At 27.0% G+C, this 19,951-nt stretch overlaps 1 protein-coding gene across 2 annotated transcripts; it reads left to right on the top strand.

Annotated features, from left to right (window-relative positions):
- The first annotated feature begins 5,294 nt into the window (after window positions 1-5,294).
- LOC109790922 (GDP-L-galactose phosphorylase 1) lies at window positions 5,295-8,196 on the top strand. Of its 2 annotated transcripts, XM_020350170.3 has the most exons (7): window positions 5,301-5,982; window positions 6,215-6,324; window positions 6,419-6,478; window positions 6,601-6,843; window positions 6,942-7,127; window positions 7,231-7,479; window positions 7,566-8,196. In XM_020350170.3, the coding sequence occupies exons 1-7, from the start codon at window positions 5,859-5,861 to the stop codon at window positions 7,902-7,904; spliced, it is 1,311 nt and encodes a 436-aa protein (XP_020205759.2). In that variant the 5' UTR covers window positions 5,301-5,858; the 3' UTR covers window positions 7,905-8,196. The 2 variants fall into 2 exon arrangements, with proteins under 2 accessions (XP_020205766.2, XP_020205759.2); XM_020350177.3 differs by lacking the exon at window positions 6,419-6,478 and having other exon boundaries at window positions 5,295-5,982.
- Window positions 8,197-19,951: the final 11,755 nt, after the last annotated feature.

Below are 19,951 nucleotides of genomic sequence, written 5' to 3' on the forward strand. Positions count from 1 at the left end.
TCTAGCCACCTCGAAGTTTCATGGACTGGAGTTTTCTGTTTGCTGTTAGAGATAGAGAAGTTTCCATGTGATTTTTAAGTATTTAAACACAAGGCTTCTTCAAGTCCACACAAATATTATTTTTCACATATAAAAACTAATTATGCTAGTGCGTCAGAGACCATTTACGTGTATTTATTCAAACGCATCATTTTTTACTTCTTCCTCAAGTTTTTACGTGTGCTTTGGGATTTCCCGATTGGTGGGAAAAAGGTTTTGATGGAGACTCTAGTACACTAGTAAAGAACTTTGTAGAAATTATCATCAACAGTGTTTTTCTATTTACTAATCTCCCTTAAAAGACGGTTGTGAAATAATTAAAGAGATCATAGTAATGGTAGAAAAAGGTGAGTATGTGCAATTACAAGTTTAACTTCTTAATCATGAAATTACTTTGTGCTTGAAAATATATGCTAATAATTATCGTATTTAAATAGATATATGGCTGCGTAAATGAATAAAGGTCAAGAAACAAAATGGACATAGCTAAACTTTGTAAAATACTTGGGGATAACATCAATGCTTGAAATATTTATTTACGAAAAGCATGAAATTTAGGTTTCCTTAATATATTCGTCCTTCTATTTGTTAGTTTTCTTCCAATGATTTTGAGATTGTATCTTTAAATCTTTTTTTTTTCTTTGCATTTTGAAAAGACAGTAAAAACTAAAAATAACTATAAAAATTTATTGAAGATAATTTAAAAAATAAATGTAGAAGAAAATAAACTAACCCCAAGCGTGTGGTTCAACGGTAGGGGTTGATCCACGCTTAAGCAAAGTCAGGGGTTCGAATCCTGCCTTGTGTATGCAGCCGCGTTAAATCTTGGGACCAGCTATCTTACTCTTTGAAGTGCCTCGACTCCTACCTTGTGTATGCAGCCGCGTTAAATCTTGGGACCAGCTATCTTACTCTTTGAAGTGCCTCCAATGAGGAGATTAGTCACCCTATCGAGTGGATACTCCAGGGACGAACCAAACAAAAAAAAAAGAAGAAAACAAACTTAACCAAATTATCGAGCTTGACGCAACTTCACGTCTCTTTCCCAAAAAGTCATTGTGGTTTGCCCCACCCCGTGCCCTAAGTTACGTTACTTTTTCTTTAGTTATATATCCTCTTCAAAAATAAAATAAACATCAAACTTAATCATATTTAATTTTTTTTCATATATCAAAATTAATAATGTTAAGAAAAAAAAAAGGTTTTGAGTTATGCTAATGTAGTATTCTATCTCTATCCCTCAAAGATAGAATTATCCCAACCTTACAACCCCGACTAAAGGACAAAATAAAATTTTATTTTCTTAATCTTTATTAAGTGTGAATACAAGGACAAAATAAAAGTGTACTCTTTATATGAAATAAAGTTAAACTCCTAAAAAGTTTTAAAAAATTCAGAAAAATATTAATCAAATGATTGGAACCTCGTTCAATATTTTAAAATATGATTTTTAATTGATGAAAGATTCAATGAAAAGAAGAAGATCAAAATAAGTTAAAAATAATAAATTAAAAAGTCCAATCAGACCAATATCAATTACTAAATATATTATAATGGATTAGATTTTATTTAGATTATTTATTTAATTTTTGGGCTTAAAAATTATTTAAACATTTTTTTTTATTACATAGATTAGATGGTTTTCTATCTCTCTTAGGCTGCTTAGTGAAAAATAAATGATAGTAGGACTTAAATATCTAGTAGAAACTTAATAGGAGTTAGTGAAAATTTAATTCAATTAAGTGAAGCTTCTTATTTTATTCTATAAATAGAACCCTTTTGTAAGCATGAAATCAATATTCTTTGTGAAAGTTTTTATTTTGTTATTAGATTAGAACTTTATAATGTTAATTCTATTAACAGGTTTAGATTTTTTTTTTCTATACCTATTTCAAGACGATTCATTCATATTTCAAAATTTTATCATCAATTTTGTTAAAATATTTATTAATATAAAAAAAAACATGTGTATCAAAATTTTATCCAATATGACTTTATTGCAATATTTAATAATGTTTTTTATATTTCTTAATCAATGTACTTAGAATACTATTAACAAAATCCAGAATAAAGCGCAATTTCCACGTTTTTAGGATAATTTATTAAATATGCAAGAAAGATGAGCAGCACGAAGTCGTGGCCCAATTGGCAGACTCACACCATTTGTTTGGTAATGGAGATAAATAGTTACTTGTTGCGAAAGTTCAAATATCGTGGTGGTATTAGTTGCGACAATATTTAAAAAAAAAATAAAACATTAATTATAAGGCACTAATCGAATTTCATTACCTAAAGAAGAGAATTATGGTGTGGTTGGTACCAATAACATGCTATTGCTAGTCAAAGGAGGAGGGTTGTAGTAACTAGTAACTACGATTGGGATATATTACTTTGGGAAGCTGCAATTACTTTGCTTGGAATAATCTTTTACTTTTGAAGTTTTGTTAAGGCAGTGGTTAAAATATCAAAATGTTATTTTTTATTATTAAAAATTATATTAAAATAATTTAATACATCATTTAATCATTAATTTTCAAGATTTTCAATTAAATTCCTAAACTAAAAAAAAGTATAATCAAGTGCTCCTTCATATTTTTTATTTTATTTTATTATTATTTTATTTATTTTTATTATATATATATATATATACACTTATAATTAAATCTCTAGAATTATAATTTTATTTACGATCTATAAAATTTTATAATTTTTTTAATATAGACACAAAATAATAATATATTATAACTATTCATATATGTAAATATTAAAAAAAATGTGAATAAATTTTTATTATAATTTTTTAACTTAAAAACTTAATTAAAAATCAAAAGAAAATTCTGAGATCAAATAATGCAGAGTAATAAATTACGCTCCATCTTTTATGTTTTTTCGATATTGAATTCGATATTATTATGTTTTTGGACATATAGTCTCAAAAGTTGAAAATGTGTTATACTATCACCTCATTCACAAAGAGTCTCAAGTCTATTATCATATTTGTATTATTAAAAATATCATATTTGTTTCTCAATTTTTTTTATATATTTTTTTTATCGTTATTAATTTAGTCTTGTATTCATTTTTATTTGATTTTTTAATAAAAAATTATTAAAATAAGTTTAACTAATAATATTAATATCAAAATATAAAATAATAACAATAAAGTTTTTTCATCAATTCAAATATACTAAAAATAATAAAATAAACAATATTATTATTATTATAAAATATATACTTATTTTAGTAATTATATATATATAAATACTTTTCATTAATATTATTTAAACAACTTTCATTTCAATAAAATACTTTTAAAATAAAAATATCTAAATATAAATCAAATTATATTAAACTTACTTTTAACTAAACTTAAATTTATAAAATTAACTTTAACTAAACTTAACTTTTTCAACTTAAATTCAACGCCACACGTATTTATACGGGAAACCAAACATATGTTTACAAGAATTCCGAAATATTACTTCGGTGCTAAGAAAATATGACTGTTTGACAAGACACACATTTATACTCCTTTAGTTACAATCTTTTTTTCACTTTGATTGTGATTTTATAATATTAATAAAATATTAATTTATATCCTTTATTATTATTTTTAAATTAAAATAATTATAAATAAGATAAATAAAATTAATATTAAGGAAAAAATATTATTATAAAATAAAAATAATAATTTATCTCTTAGTTCTAATAATAAAATTTTAAATATCAAATAAAATGAGATTAAAACATATTTTAAATAATTTTTTTAATAATTTATTATTTATTATCGGTAAACTTGACACATGTTCACCACTCAATTTTATGAAGTGTGACAATTTACGCAATGAGAACCGTTTATTAGTAGAAACACCTAATCATGGGGTACGATTTAAAAGGGTATCGGTGGAGAAAAGATTTCAAATAAATTTTAGCCACACTCAATTTAATACTATCTTTCTAATATTTTTTTTACTATATTTTAAATTCATAAATTTTATAACTAAATTATGATACAAATTCTTTAAATAAGATATAAAAATCATTAAATTTATAATTTTAATAAGTTTAATTAATAATAAAAAAATATTAGTAATTAAATATTAGAGAAAGTATTTTTTATCACTAAAATAAATATAAGTTAATAATAAAAAACTGTTAATAACTGAATATAATAAGATAAGATTCTATAGTCTGCTTTAAGATTCACTGAACAAACAGGTGGGTGATAACTGATAAGGGGTGCAGCTATAATTTCTCATCACATGTTTTGTAGGATAAAAATCTGTGTTGTACGTGTTCTAGATATCCGTACGAGCATATGTTTATGAATTTTATAAATATCATACATGTCTATAATATTTGTAAAACATATAAAATTCAAAATCAGAAATAAAAAATAAATCATATTGAAACATATATTTATAATAATAATAAATAATTTTAAAATATATATACTAATATTTTAGTATGTGTATTTTATAGACTAAAACTTTATTATATACAATTAAAATTTATAATAAATTATATATAAATAAATATTTTATTTGAATATATAAATTATATTTAGAATTTATATAAATATATATTAAATATATAAATTATATTTTAAATTTAAATAAATAATTTATATTATAATATAATATTTTTTATTGATCAATTTTTAAAAATATTAAAATTTAATTTATAAATAAATATAATAAAAAATAAATTTAGATAAAAAATTAAATTCTCATTACGTGAGAATTTAGGTTCAATCTTCATCGCGATCATCTTTGTAATCTTTCCTATCTTTATAAAAAAAAATTTTTTTAAAAGTGTTTTAGTTGAATAATTTCTAAAAGTACATCCAAAGATAATTGTTTGTTATTAATATGTAGAGATTAATTATCATAATTTTGAAATGTTTATTACACTAAAAATAAAATAAAATAAAATAATTTATTTTATATAATTAAAATATTTATATAATTTAAACTCAAAATATTTATAAAAGTAATTTTTTCCATGTGGTTAATATATTTGACATTTCATATATTATTTAATAATTAAATAACATATATAGTTAGTTATAAGTAAATACATAAAAATAAAATTGAAGAAGTAATGGGTGAAAAATGAGAAATTTGATTCCTTAATAAGATAGAAAAATTGGTTAGATGGAAGATGGAAAGAGGTAAGAGGAAGAAGCAGATGATGGTACTGGTACAGTGGTACGTGGGTTGGGAAGGAGCGGCCTTAACCTAACGCACGCAGTGGTCCAAACAAAGGCCTCTCTCTTTCAATAATTGTCCTTTCTCTCTATCTTTCATATCATTCAGTATTCACAGCCACATCTCTTCCTTCATCTCTTATCTATAAAACTAAAACAAAGGCCTCTTCTCTTCTCCTCACATCACATACAGTGTGGCCTTTGCATGTTGCTGGGTGATGAGCATTACTTAGTAAGCCAAACCAAAGGAAAGAAAGTGTGGGTTGATTCCCAGGGTTGAGGCGTTGCAGACATCACGGCTTTTCTCAGAGTGTATCGCTCTCTCATTCATGTCCGAACTGTACGACGGACGGGTTGCGTAACGGAGACCAACCCTTCGCCGCACGGTGGGCGTGGTGCTTTGCCTTCCGAAGGTGGTAGCCCCTCCGACCTCCTCTTCCTCGCCGGCGGCGGTGCCTCCTTCTCCTCCTAGTTCCCTCGCCTTTCTCTTACTTAAAAATCACTTTTTTACTTAACTTCCAAAAAAAAAGCACCCTTTCTCTTCCTCCTCCTCCTCCTACTCCTTCTTCTACTTCTTCTTCTTTCTCTTCCTGATACTGTAGTTCACAAAATGATGCTCAAAATCAAAAGGGTTCCCACTGTCGTTTCCAACTACCAAAAGGACGAGGCTGCAGAGCCAGCTCCTCCCGTCGGAGGTTGTGGTCGGAAGTGTCTCAAAGCTTGTTGCATTCCAGGTATTTTTCCAACTCACTTTCCTTAATATTCTATCACTTTGGTTTTATATCATGGATTTTGCTCTTCATCTCAGTTATTGATGATATTTCAAGTTTCAACACCCATACAATTTGTTATGCGTGCATGTAATATTCAAAGTTGGGGTTTTTATTTTTATAACAAACTTTACCCTTAAAGTTGTTTTTTTTTTCCTTTCTTTTTTTGTGATTTGTGTTTTTGTTTTTTTAACAGATGCAAAGCTGCCTTTGTATGCCTTTAAGAAGGTTAATGGAAAGGATTTGGCTGTGAATGAATGCGGGGAGCCACCCCTGGCCTTTCTGGACTCGCTCATTCTTGGAGAGGTAACTAAGGAATTTTGGTGATGGAAAACGGTTAACACCATCTTTTCTGGTTAACTTTTGTGTTAAAGGTTCGTTCTTTACGGTTTCATGGCAGTGGGAAGATCGCATGCAGAGAGGACTTTTTCGCTATGATGTCACTGCCTGTGAAACCAAGGTCTATTTGGTTTCTTTTCCCCTTTTTTTTTTTTTTTTTTTTTTTTTCTCTATGCATATTGCTTAGATATGGATGTTATGATTGCTTAGTCTGATGTGTTTTTTGTGATAACTTGTGTGCAGGTGATTCCTGGTGAATATGGTTTCGTTGCCCAGCTGAATGAGGGTCGTCACCTCAAGAAGAGACCAACCGAGTTCCGAGTGGACAAGGTCCTTCAACCCTTTGATGAAAACAAGTTCAACTTTACCAAAGTTGGCCAAGAAGAGGTCATCTTTCAATTTGAAGCTAGCGATGACGGACAAGTCCAGTTCTTTCCAAATGCTCCCGTTGATGTCGACAATTCTCCCAGTTTTGTTGCCATCAATGTATGGTTACTCGCTAGCTTTTGTTCAGGTTTTGTTCTTGTGGCTTCTTTTTTAGGCGTTTTATGTGATGATGTTTGTATTTTTTACTTTCTCAACAGGTCAGTCCTATTGAGTATGGGCATGTTTTACTGATTCCACACATATTCGAGCGTTTGCCCCAAAGGATTGACCGTGAGAGCTTCCTGCTTGCACTTCATATGGCAGTAGAAGCCAATAACCCATATTTCCGATTGGGTTACAACAGCTTGGGTGCTTTTGCAACTATTAACCACCTTCACTTCCAGGTACTGGATACTGACTTGCCCCTTATAGGTCATGTTAATGATTTCTTTGTTTAATTCTACAAATTTGATTGCAATTTGGTGATTTTGACATGAATATATGCAGGCTTATTATTTGGCTCTGCCCTTCCCCATTGAGAAGGCTCCCACGAAGAAAATTGCAAACTTAAATGGTGGGGTGAAGATATCTGAACTGTTGAAGTATCCAGTTAGAGGTCTTGTCTTTGAGGGCGGTGATACACTTGAAGATTTATCAAATGTCGTTTCAGATGCTTGCATATGTCTTCAAAACAACAACATACCTTTCAATGTACTTATTTCTGACTGTGGAAAGCAAGTCTTTCTGTTACCACAGGTAAAGTAATTCTGAAACGAACTGAATTGTTCTAATACACACTTTCATTAGTTACTTGTGTGGGTATTTACCGAATAGATGAACAGTGTTATGCAGAGAAACAAGCCCTTGGAGAAGTGGATCCTGAGCTTCTTGACACCCAAGTGAATCCTGCCGTGTGGGAAATTAGTGGACACATGGTCTTAAAGAGGAAGAAGGATTATGATGAGGCATCTGAAGGCAATGCTTGGAGGCTTCTTGCAGAGGTTTCCCTCTCTGAAGAGAGGTTTCAAGAAGTCAATGAACTTGTTTTTGAAGCCATTGGCTGTGCTGAATTGGACGATGTCAATGTTGAACGTGTCAAGGAAGTTGACGAAGTCAACTCAAGCGCACAACCTAGTACTGTGGTGGTGGCTGGTTCACAAGAATGTGTTGTTCTACAGTAACAAGGCTCAAATCCAATGAATCTGATATATTAAGAACAATTGCTGAATTCTGTCACTGTTTTAGTGTTGTGTTGGAGCCTTGATTGTATCATGTATTTTTTACTTTTATCTGGCTTTATGACGCGTTCATGTGAAAGTACGATGTAATAACTGCTCTCACCTGAGCAGTGTTTAGTGATTTGGGGTATGAATGTATGTATGATAGTGTGCTTAACTTGACTCTGTCGTTGCTTTTTAAGCTGCGAGAAATAATAAATTCAGTTATCCGTTTGTTCTTGTTGGCTAAATCAAATTGCTACATGTTTCTTAAGGATGCAGTTTTTACTAGCTGTGTTTCTGGTTTTATTTTGTAATATATGATGTGTTTATATCATAAATGACTCAATTTCGTGTGTCAAAAAATTTCATGCGAATATTCTTTATTTTATTATATATGTTCTTTCAATGCCTCTTGGCTGTGCAGTATTTATGTTTGGTGGTATAAGAGATGGTTCGTTTCAGATTTTGGTCCAATTGATTTTGACTTGTTAGGCATATGTTTTTTCAATCGATCTCAGCTACAAAAATTATATTAGAACTAGATATTGAACCGCGCTGGATGTGGGGCTTATATATACCCTATATTTTGAAGTGGTTGGAATTTTATAAAAGAATAGATATTAAATTGAATTATTATATTCATTAATTGTAAAATATTAAATAGGATAAAGGTCAGTCGTTTTAAAACTCATTATAATAATTTTATGAAATCAATCATTGCATTCTGTGTTGAATTGCTTTGTGATATAGAAAAAGAGAAGGCACTTGAGCTGGAAGGAAAGTAGAGAAAGAAAATAAGCACTTGTAGAATCCCAATTCCAAAGCTACCTTCTCTGTAAGCATTTCAGAGAAGGCTTCATTTCAGTCCCTGTACATTAAGAACAAAATTCATAAAAATATTTCACAAATGAAACATTACTGTCAACAAGGACAATGATGAAAAAACGTACAGCAAACATTGATGTAGGGCATGACACGTTTGTTGTCAGTATGGGCAATGATAGGAGGTCGTTTTGCATAAAATGGAAGGGAGAGATTTGTATTTTACACTGGACATGACTGTAGAGGAAATGAAATGTGAATCCAAGACAATTAAGCCAAGTGTTTCATGTGATGAGAAAGATGGTGTTGACATAGAAGCTTATTGGTTTGTAGCTAGAGGGGTTAAAATTGGGCCACCATGATGAGTTTAGCTTTCAAATTAGATGTCCAAAATGAATACGTCAATTTGATTTAGTGTTTTGGTTTTCCCGTTTAAAGTTTATAAACAAATGGACCAATTTAATCTGACTTAGTAAAATAACGATTCAGATCAGATTAAAGTAAATTTGGCTCAACTTAACATAATTTGTTTTTCACACTTTGGTCTGTTGATTAAGATGATCTATTCTGATAATTTTATTTTTATCTGTTCCTCATGGTTGATACATCATTGTATTATTAGACATAAAGTAAATTTTAAAGTGATTTTCAAAAAAAAAAATTAACAATAATATTTTTAATAAAAATAACATATTTTAAAGATGATCTTTAAAAAATAATTATATTTTTATTTTTTTATAAAGAATTTTTTAGAACAAAAAAAATAACTTATAAATTATGTAACTTTGGAAAAAAATTATATAAATATTAATAAAAGATATTTTTTTAAGAAAATCTAAAGTAAGGTCTTTATTGGCCTAAGATTTAGATGGTATATCATGCTTTATATATTATGAATATAAACGTGAATGTTGTGTTTGTACCTAATATTTTAAAAAAAAAAACTTGTTATTATAATTTTTTTTATTCAAGCGATCTTAAAAACAAAAAAGATAATCAACATATAATTACCAAGATGTGGATTTTTTTTTTTATATTTAATAGTTTAAAACCAACAAACAAAATGAAAAAAAATTATTTAACATTTTTATTTGTTAAAGATATGAAATAATCTAATAGTTTGTTTGTGATAGTGTCATATTATTCCTAGTTGTATATGTTATTAAGTTGAGATGTTTATGTTAAGAGACTTGTGAGTCTGAGGATCCCTCTAAAGTTTTAGTAGTGTTGAGAGGGGGTCCTCTAGGCATACACCCAGTTTGACCCTAAAGGAGAGAGTATATAAGGTTTCTATTTTGAGTAAAGCCTTATAAACTCTTTCCCTCAGCTTTCTAGAGAGAGGATTCTATATAAAAGGTTTCTAGTCCGTGAGCTATTTTTCTCACAATTTTTTTTCTCTTCTTTTTCTTTCCGATTCTCTTCTAAGTGGTATTACTGTGATTCAGGTGGTGGGAACCTCAAATCAAATAGTTGATTCCGTGTGGAGTTTTGACTCTCCTTTCTTCTTCCTCGAATTTGTGCCACCCGAGGTAAGGGAAGCTAGATTCTTGTATTTATGGAGTTATTGAGCTTTTGAAGGTGGTGTTGGTTGTAACTTCCATGAATTCATCTCAAATTCAAGGCTAAATATGTAACAAAATTAGAGTGTTGGGGGTTGAGAGATGAGGTTTTAGGGGTTTGAGAAGAATGTGACGATTTGAATTAATTTTTGGTTGCATGTTGATATTAAGTGCCTTTATGGATGTATTGTGATGTATGTAATTGTTGTTTTGTGTTGCATGCATTGGATTTTTGTTGGATTTCATGTTATGGCTTAAAATCAAGGTCTAGATATGTAGAATTTTTGTGTTACGTTAGGCGTTGTTCTAACTTGATGCTCTTTGTTTCGATCACACCAGACGCAAGATTAATGGTGTTGGCGTGAGGAGAGAGACTTGTCTTAGGTTGGAACGACATCGGACATAGTTGAATGGTGCCAAGCGTTGATACCTTGAGAGCTCTTTGACTTGGTGACGTCAGACCCAATGTTGTTTGGCGCCAATCATGGCCAAGCCAAAACTCTCTGTCTGGATTTCACTAGGTGTCGTGGTGATGACACCAAGTGAGACTCAAGCAGAGACCCTCTACTTGAGATGGGCCTAAACATGAGGTCCTAGAGGCCTCTACCTTAGCCACGCTAGGCGCAGGATGTGTAGCATTGGGCGTGGGTGAGGTAGAGTACTCCTTACTTGGATGACGTCGGGCATCAAGTGAGCAACGCCAAGCATATTTGTTGAATTAAAACATGATTATTTTGATTGATAAAGTGTTGATTTTTGTGATGGTTTGAGTTGTAATATTATGAGTTAGTTGTGAGTTGTACGTTATGTGTAGATTGTGTTGTGTGTTGATCGTGTTGTGTGTTGACTAAGTTATGTGTTGATTGTGTGGTTATGTTGAAAATATGATGCATTGTTGAGATGCATATTGATTATAGTGTTGTAAATAAGTTGTGATGAAGATATGAGTTGAAAAGTTGTGTGTTGATTATGTTGTTGTTTTGAAAATATAATGAGTTATTGTGTTGTTGAACTGTGTTGACCACTTAGAATTAGATGACATGTTTTTAAAAGTCGCTTATCCCATTGTGTGGATAGTGTGTTATGGTGCTCTGAGAGCCCAATTTATTGAAAAACCATTCTTGGGAAGTTGACCCTTGAAGTGAATAGTGTGTCATTCCTCCTCTAGGACTTTGTTGGTAGTGTGTGTGGGCAAGGTTGAGACACACGTGCATGAAGTAAACACACTATAAGGGTCAGGTTGAGCTATACTGATTACAAGTAACCAACTGAATAAAGTATGAAGTTGAAAACTTAGTTCCTAATCGAATATCGAAAGGTTGTAGTATTTGGAGGGTAGTCAGTGGGCTAATCCCATAAGAGACTTGGTTAAGCTAGCTAACGTCGTGGTAGGCCCGTACCCAACTATTCTACTTCTATCATGACATTAGTACTATATTTCCTTGTTTAAGTGACAACATCCAAGAAATTGAGTTGTTGTGTTGTAGATTTATATCCAACTTGTTGTTGATCTAGCAAGCTCAAAAAAATCATCTTGTGTTGTCAGTTCGATAGGATCAACCCACTTAAACTGCTCATCCTGTTTTATATAAGATCTCCTAATTGAACTGTGTGATGATGCATTAGTTGTTGTGTTGAATATATGTTGTATTAAGTTGTTTGCGTTGTCCATATGTTGTATTAAGTTGTTTGCGTTGTCCATATGTTGTGTTGATCTATGATGAAATGTGGTTATTGTTAATGCTGACAAAACGGGTAACCCAACCTAGCCTAGCCCACCACGGGTTGATCATTTGGTAGGCCAACCCAACCCAACTCATTTATTGGTGAGCTCAAAAAAATTAAACCCGACCCGGCCCACCACGGGTTGGTGGGTTAAACGGGTTGACTCACCTAATTTAAAAAAAATGTAATTTTTTTTATTTACATCAATAGAAAGAAATTCAATTAAAAATCATACTCAGGTTACCCTATGGAATGCCAAAACACATCCCATCCCAATATATCTAAAAAACAAACCGACTAAAAACAAACCAAATTGTATGATTTGCGCACGGTGGCTCGCGGTGGCTCATGATGCGCGTGGTTGCTCGCGGTGCGTGTGGTGCGTGCCGCAGCTTGCGGTGCGGTGCAGTGCGATGGCAACTATGTGGTGGGGTGTGGTAGCAGCTATGGTGGCTGGTGCGGTGCGGTGTGAGAGTGAGAGGGTCTGAACTCTGAAGTGATTTCTAAAGTTTAAATGAAACCCTAATGGGCTGCATTGGCCCAATAACTATTCATTTTTTTTATTTAATACGGGTTGGTGGGTCAGCCCGACTCACCATGGGTTCAACCTGGGTGAGCCGGGTTCAAAATTGGCTTGTACTGAAAATTTCATTTTTTTTTTGCTTAACCTGGCTCGAACCCGTGGTGGGCCGGGTTGGCTCACCGGGTTGAGCCCACTTTGACAACTCTAGTTATTGTGTTGAAGTAAAGGTGTAGGGTGGATATGCGTTGTATAATGTGATGCCTTGTTGTTGTGTTGTTGAAGATGAGTTGATGTGATGTTTTTGTGTTGTATACATACATACATACATACATACACACACACACACACACATATATGTGTGTGTGTGTGTGAATATAAGTTATTTCTTTTTTACTTTAACTTACCCTTACGTGTTTTCATGTAGTGTGGACTATGATGATCATACATGGTATGAGAGTAGGGTAAGGATAGGGTTGGAGAATTGTTGTGGAGGCCACCTAGTGGCATAAGAGCTGAAGGACATTTTGTTAACTACCATGTGGCGATAGTTTTATGTAGAAACAATAGTTGTTTGACTGACAACTTAGGATGTATAGGTTAGATTACTCGATCATTGTATTTATATTACACCTAAATAATTAGTTGATTTCTTATATACTTGCAGTATAATATAGGTTCTGGTATTTGTATATTTATAGTCTTAAATTATATGTATTTTACTATTAGTAATTGTGTCGTATAGTATAGGAACCAAGTCTGGTCATTACAATATAAATTAATTATTATATGAAATATAAATAAATAAGTTTTAAAGTAACATTATTTTAATTACAAACATGCACTTTAATAATATTTTAAGGAGAAATTATTGTATGAAGAACTTATGAGAATATCATACATTTAATAGTCATTATTTAAAAGGAAAATTATATATTTAATGGAAAACTTATAGAAAAATTATTTGCTTTATTATAAACCAGTTGAGTCAAAATACTTAATAACTTTATATTTGTTTTAAAAATATTTAAAATTGTCAATGTTTATTGAATTGATTAGTATTATACCTGGTTTTCAAATCTCAAGATTTTGAATTTGAGTCTTAGATTTATAAAAATAATTAATTTTTAATATTATTTTTTTTGTTAATTAAAGATAAAATAATCCAAAAATTGTATATACAAAAATATATAAGGAAACACTTTTATACATAAGTACAGATAAAATAAGATAAAATATTTTTAATAAAATATGAAAGTTATTAATAACATCTAAAAACATAAGAAGGTTAAAAATTTTATATTTTTAAATATAAATTATATTTATTAAATTATTAATTAAATATTTATTAGACATAAAATAAAATATAAAATATTTAGAAATTAACAAAATATTGGTTTAATTTTTTTTTTTTTAAGCTCTAAGGACAAATCAACAATTTTAACAATAATATTTTCATTAATTTTTAATTTTATTGGTTAGAGAAAAATTTTAACTCAATAATTCATTTAAAAATAAATACATCATTATTTGAATAAATGAATTAATTTAAAGCAAAAATTTTTCTTCGTCATTTTACATGTTTCTTAAGGATTGAATTGCTTAAATTATTATATATTATTTTTTATCATCATGTTGCAAATTAATTTAGAGATATATTGTATACTATTTTCTTTTAAGAACAACAAATTCAAATAAATTAAATGCAATTCTATTAATTTTTTTAAAAGTATATTATTTCATTAAAATATTATATTATTATATTCTTATTAATATATATACAAAGATACATAATAATTAAATACAATATCAAATTATCAACTACTCTATGATAATTGTAACGATGTTTTTTTCTTTCTATAATAATAATGATTACTTATATTTATTATTAGGTTTTTACAAAAAAAAATATTAGTATTTTTTTATTTATAATTAATATTATTTACTATCATATGTATAAATATTAATTAAATAATTAATGTAATCGTTAATAATCAAATTCAATCTCTTAATTAATTTAATAATTAATTATATAAATATTCATTAAATATAATTTCAAATGATTAGTTATTTTATCTTACAGTTAATATTGATATTAATTTGTTTTTTATAATGAATAATTATTATTATAATATTTATTTTGCAATAATAGTACTACATTATTATTATACTGTTTATTATTATTTTTTAACTGGGATCTAATCAATTTTAATCCCATAACAAAATCACTAATATACATATACATAATAAAGAAACATAATTTTGAATCATCAAATATCAATTATTAAAAAATTGTTAAGTAGTGATATACACAATATTGACAAACTATTTGTTATTAAAATTTAGGAATGTTCAAAATCGAACCAAACTAATTAAGAAGAAAATTGAGAACCGATCCAAAAATATTGAAAATCGAAAAAATCGATAAAGTTTAAATTTTTTAGATGTGTTTTTTAGAGAATTGGCCAATTCGATTCGATTTTTGGTTTAGTTAGCAGAAATCAAATTGAAAATGATCGAATCGTAGTGCTTCCCATGACTAGGTCTACGCGTGCGTGAATGTAGGTTAAATTTTAGGTCTTTCACTCTCATTTGATGAAGAGAATTATGATATTGAATTTGATTAGATTTTACACTTGGAGTTGAAAACTTTGATTTATGGTATGATTCATCACTTAATTAACTATTTTATTTTTATATGTTTGAAATTTATATTTAAACTATAAATTAAATATATTTTTTTAATTTTGCAAGATTTATCATGAATTAATAGAAGCTCCTAAATGATTTATTGAAATATGTTATTTTTATTAATATCATTTTAATTTTAGATGTAAAACATTAATTTGTTGTTATTTGAAAGATAGTTTTATTTGATTTAGAACATATAATATTGTAATGGTTGAGACACAATTATGACATTTGATACAATGTAGTATTATTTGATGTTATTTTCATTTTAATTTTCTATGTAGAACATTAATTTGTTATTATTTGAAAGATAGTTTTATTTTATTTAGAATGTATAATTTTTTTTATCAACCAACAAAAGACGACAATATATATTAAGAAATGCACTAGAGGTACAGAGTTATCTACATGAATAATATTATTTATAATGTATAATATTATAATGATTAAGACATAATTATGACATTTGATACAATGTAGTATTATTTGATGATTTGTGACCTTGTGTAGTGTTATGTAATTATGATTGTATACAAAAAAGAAATGTGAAAAAATTGTCAAACCGAATCAAATTGAACTGTAAACTATTGGTTCCGTTAGGTTTGGATATTATAAAAAACAAAAATCGAACCGAATTAAATTTCCCATATTTTTGTTATTTGGTTCGGGTGACTTTTTAGTTAAAAATTGAATCGAAATGAGTCGCGAACACCCCTACTAAAAATTACTTTTACCTATACTATAGACATAATATATGTTGATATATTGTTAAAATAAATATAAATATAAATAACAGTGACATATAATATATGTTGTTAAATGTTATTCAAAATTAATACTAAAATTGTATTTAACTATATATTAAATAGATTTATATCTATAATAATATTTTTTATATGTCACTGTATATAATATTTATCATAATGTATTTTGTAATAATTTTAGCAACATTATAGTTGTGGTCTAAAGATGTTTTTTTCTTCTTATAATTAGTAATAATTATACATTTATTATTTTTAGGCTAAAAACCTATTTTAGTCTCTTATAATCTTTTTTTGTTTCAATTTAGTCCCTCATTAATTTTTAGTCTCAATTTGGTCCCAAACTAATTAATTGGTTTCAATTTAGTCCCAAATTAATTAATTAGTTTCAATGTGGGACTTCCGTCCAAATTATTTAAACGGAGTTAACTTTTGGCCACATGGATGCCACGTAGATATTTAAATTAACGTATATTATTTTTTTTTTAATGTATCAAATGATATATATTTATTATTACTAAATAAATAAAATTTATATATTATTAGTATTTTAATATTACTGATAAATTAATATCAATAATATTTTTACTATATTTATAAAAACTAATAATTTGATAAATATAACTTAATATATATTAATATACTTTTACAAAAATATAAATATAAAAATTGAACGACCAAAATCGCGCAATTATAATTCTTTAAGGACTAAAATTATGCAATTAAAATCTTGGAGATCACAAAACTGCACAATTGTAATACTTGAGAGATAAAAAATGCAATTAAACAAATATTCTTGATTAATTTTATTAAAAAATATAATAATTTTGAAAAATATTTTTTTATGGTAAAAATTTTAAAATTACTTATTTTTATAAAATATAATTGTCTTATAAATAAAGTAATAATTTTTTCTTTTTCTCTTTTTGTTTGAAGAAATATTTAAATATCACTTTATAATTTCTTGCAACTTATTTAAGATTAAAAGAATAAAATGATAAAAATTAATAAGATAAATATATTAAAATAAAATATAAAAAAATATTAATATATTTATTTTATTAGATATAATAACATAATTAAAATATAATTAATAATATATATTTTATAAAATTATTAATATTTTATTAATTTGGACGGAAAGTCCCACATTGAAACCAATTAATTAATTTGGGACTAAATTGAAACCAATTAATTAGTTTGAGACCAAATTGAGACAAAAAATTAATGAGGGACTAAATTGAAACAAAAAAAGATTATAAGGGACCAAAATAGGTTTTTAGCCTTATTTTTATAAATGGTTTTTTAATCAAATTTAATCTTTTGATTTTTTATTAATATAATGACTAATATATATAGGTACTAATTAATTTTAATTAATATAAATTATTAATGATTACTAATACTAATTGTAACAATATTATATATATTATCATAATTATTAATACTTAAAAATAATTGTACTAAACACAATTTATGGTAATTATAATTTCATAAAAAATGATTGAATTTAAGTTATTAATAAATTCAATCTTTTTGTTATTTATGTTAGAAAAAAAGGTAGAAAATAAAAGAAAAAATTAAGGTAAAAAAGAATTAGGGTAATTAAAAATATCTCAAGCTTTTTAATTTTAAACATGTACAATTCTTTTATAAACAAATAAAACATCAAAGTATCAATGATATATAGTATCTCTAGTACTTTTTATAGAAGGTCCAATTTCATTAATGAAATATATAACACGTCCAATAAAAATATTAATAAATTCAGTTTCTATCCTTTTCCCTGCAAATTAATACTACTACTAATAATAAATAAATAAATAATAATAATAATCATAATAAATAAATAAAATTACATTTGTATGTTTTTGCATAAATTTCTATCAACTTTTCACTGTTTATTTGTCAATATTAGTTCAAATTTCTTAAATTTAGAGTGTGAGAAAATAATGAGAAAAATGGTAATTAATATATATATATATATATATATATATATATATATATATATATATATATATATATATATATATATCTTGATAATAAACACAATGTAGGATGAAAATTGAACAATAAAGGACTAAAATAAGAATGCACAATTCAAGAGTCAAAAGGGAATTTATATCCTTTTTTGATGTACAAGATTATTGGTGCCTTTAATTGGCATTGACCTCATTAAATTTATTAAATAATAATACATTTATTTTTATAATTAATAAATTTGAAAAGGCTAAAAAATTTTAGGAAAAAAGTGGACTTGGACTATATAATTTTGAGTAGAAATTTTTTTTAGCAGATTATTATACCTAAAATGGTATTTAGAATAAAGATAGAGGTAAAAATAAAATCAACTCTTATGTATTAAATGCAAATATTTTTTTTAGTGCGAGAACAATATTAAATTTTTTTTTTAAACAAAACGATTTTTAGAGACTCTTTAATCTCTTATCTAATTTAATTTTTATTTATCATAGTTATTGATAATTTTAATTTTATTATTTTGTAATAAATTATTAATAAATAAAAATAATTTTGTACTACAATATAATTTTTTATTATAAATATAAAACATAATGTATATATTTAAATATATTTATTTTATACAAATTTAAAATATAATTTATATATTTAAATATAATATTTAAATATAATTTATTATAAATTTTAATTATATATAATAATATTTAACATGTGTATTACAAAGTTATTACATAAATAATATATAATTTTGTATAATACAATAATGTTATCTACACATTAAATATTATGTTCTCTTTGGACGAAACATAAACAATTATGCTCAAGTACATAATTGATTATGTTTAGATCGAGGAGAACATATTCTATTTTACCTTTATCATTTATAATAGTTTTCTAAAAATTTATAAAATAGTTTAATATACAACTAAAATAAATAAATAAAAATAAAAATAAAAAAAATTAATTAAAAAATGTAAATCTGAAACAGTGAGTAAAATAAAATAAAATAAACTGAAAAAATAGCATAACCGATAGTACTCGATCATACTCGCATTAGGGAGCGGAACATTAAAAAAGAAAAAAAAAAGTTAAAATATTTTTTTATGTCTTATAATTTAGCTTTTTATAATTTAAAATTGATTTTTTAATTCATATATTTATCTTTTTCAATCTTTTTTATTTCTTGTAATTTAATATAGATCATTTTTAGTTAATATATTTGTAATTCTTTAATTTTTAATCTCTATCATTAATTTCTTTTGTAATATTATTTTTTTTATTGACACAATAAATATTTTTAATTTTATAAGAGTAAAAAATGATATTTCAATAATAATAATTTTAATAAAATAAATTTAACATTAAATATATAAAGTTGAATTAATATTTTTATCACCTTTACCTGAAATAATAATTTCTTCACTGTGACTAGGGGTGGGTATGCGGACCGGTCCGGCCCGTTTAAGGCCCGGTCCGCGAAGTCCGCATTTTTAACGGGCCGGATAAATCCGGTCCGTGAAATAAATGGACTTAAATCTTCAAGTCCGTATCCGGCCCGTGAAGCCCGCGGATAAACGGATAAGTCCGCGGGCCAATTAAATCTAAATTGTTTAAATGAATATTGACTCAGATTTTTAATTTCTTTTCCTTTATTTAACCTATGAAAACATGAGAAAAAAAAAATATAAAATCATATAAATATACTTCTAATAATAACATCAAACATTGTAAATAATAAATCAAAGTCTTAAATAACAAAGTTTACACATTCTAAATTTCTAATAGAAATATTTAAGTCTCAATGCCTTTAAAATTTAAAGTCCAAGCATACCAACTATTAACCAAATATTAAAGCCAGTACATCAAAGTCTAAATACCTTAAAACATAAAGTCTTAATTAATATCTTAAAAACAAACATAAAATATTTGTAAGTCCAATTACATCTATCA

This window comes from Cajanus cajan, chromosome 9, assembly GCF_000230855.2.
Source record: "Cajanus cajan strain Asha chromosome 9, NIPB_CcT2T_4, whole genome shotgun sequence".
NCBI lineage: Eukaryota > Viridiplantae > Streptophyta > Magnoliopsida > Fabales > Fabaceae > Cajanus > Cajanus cajan.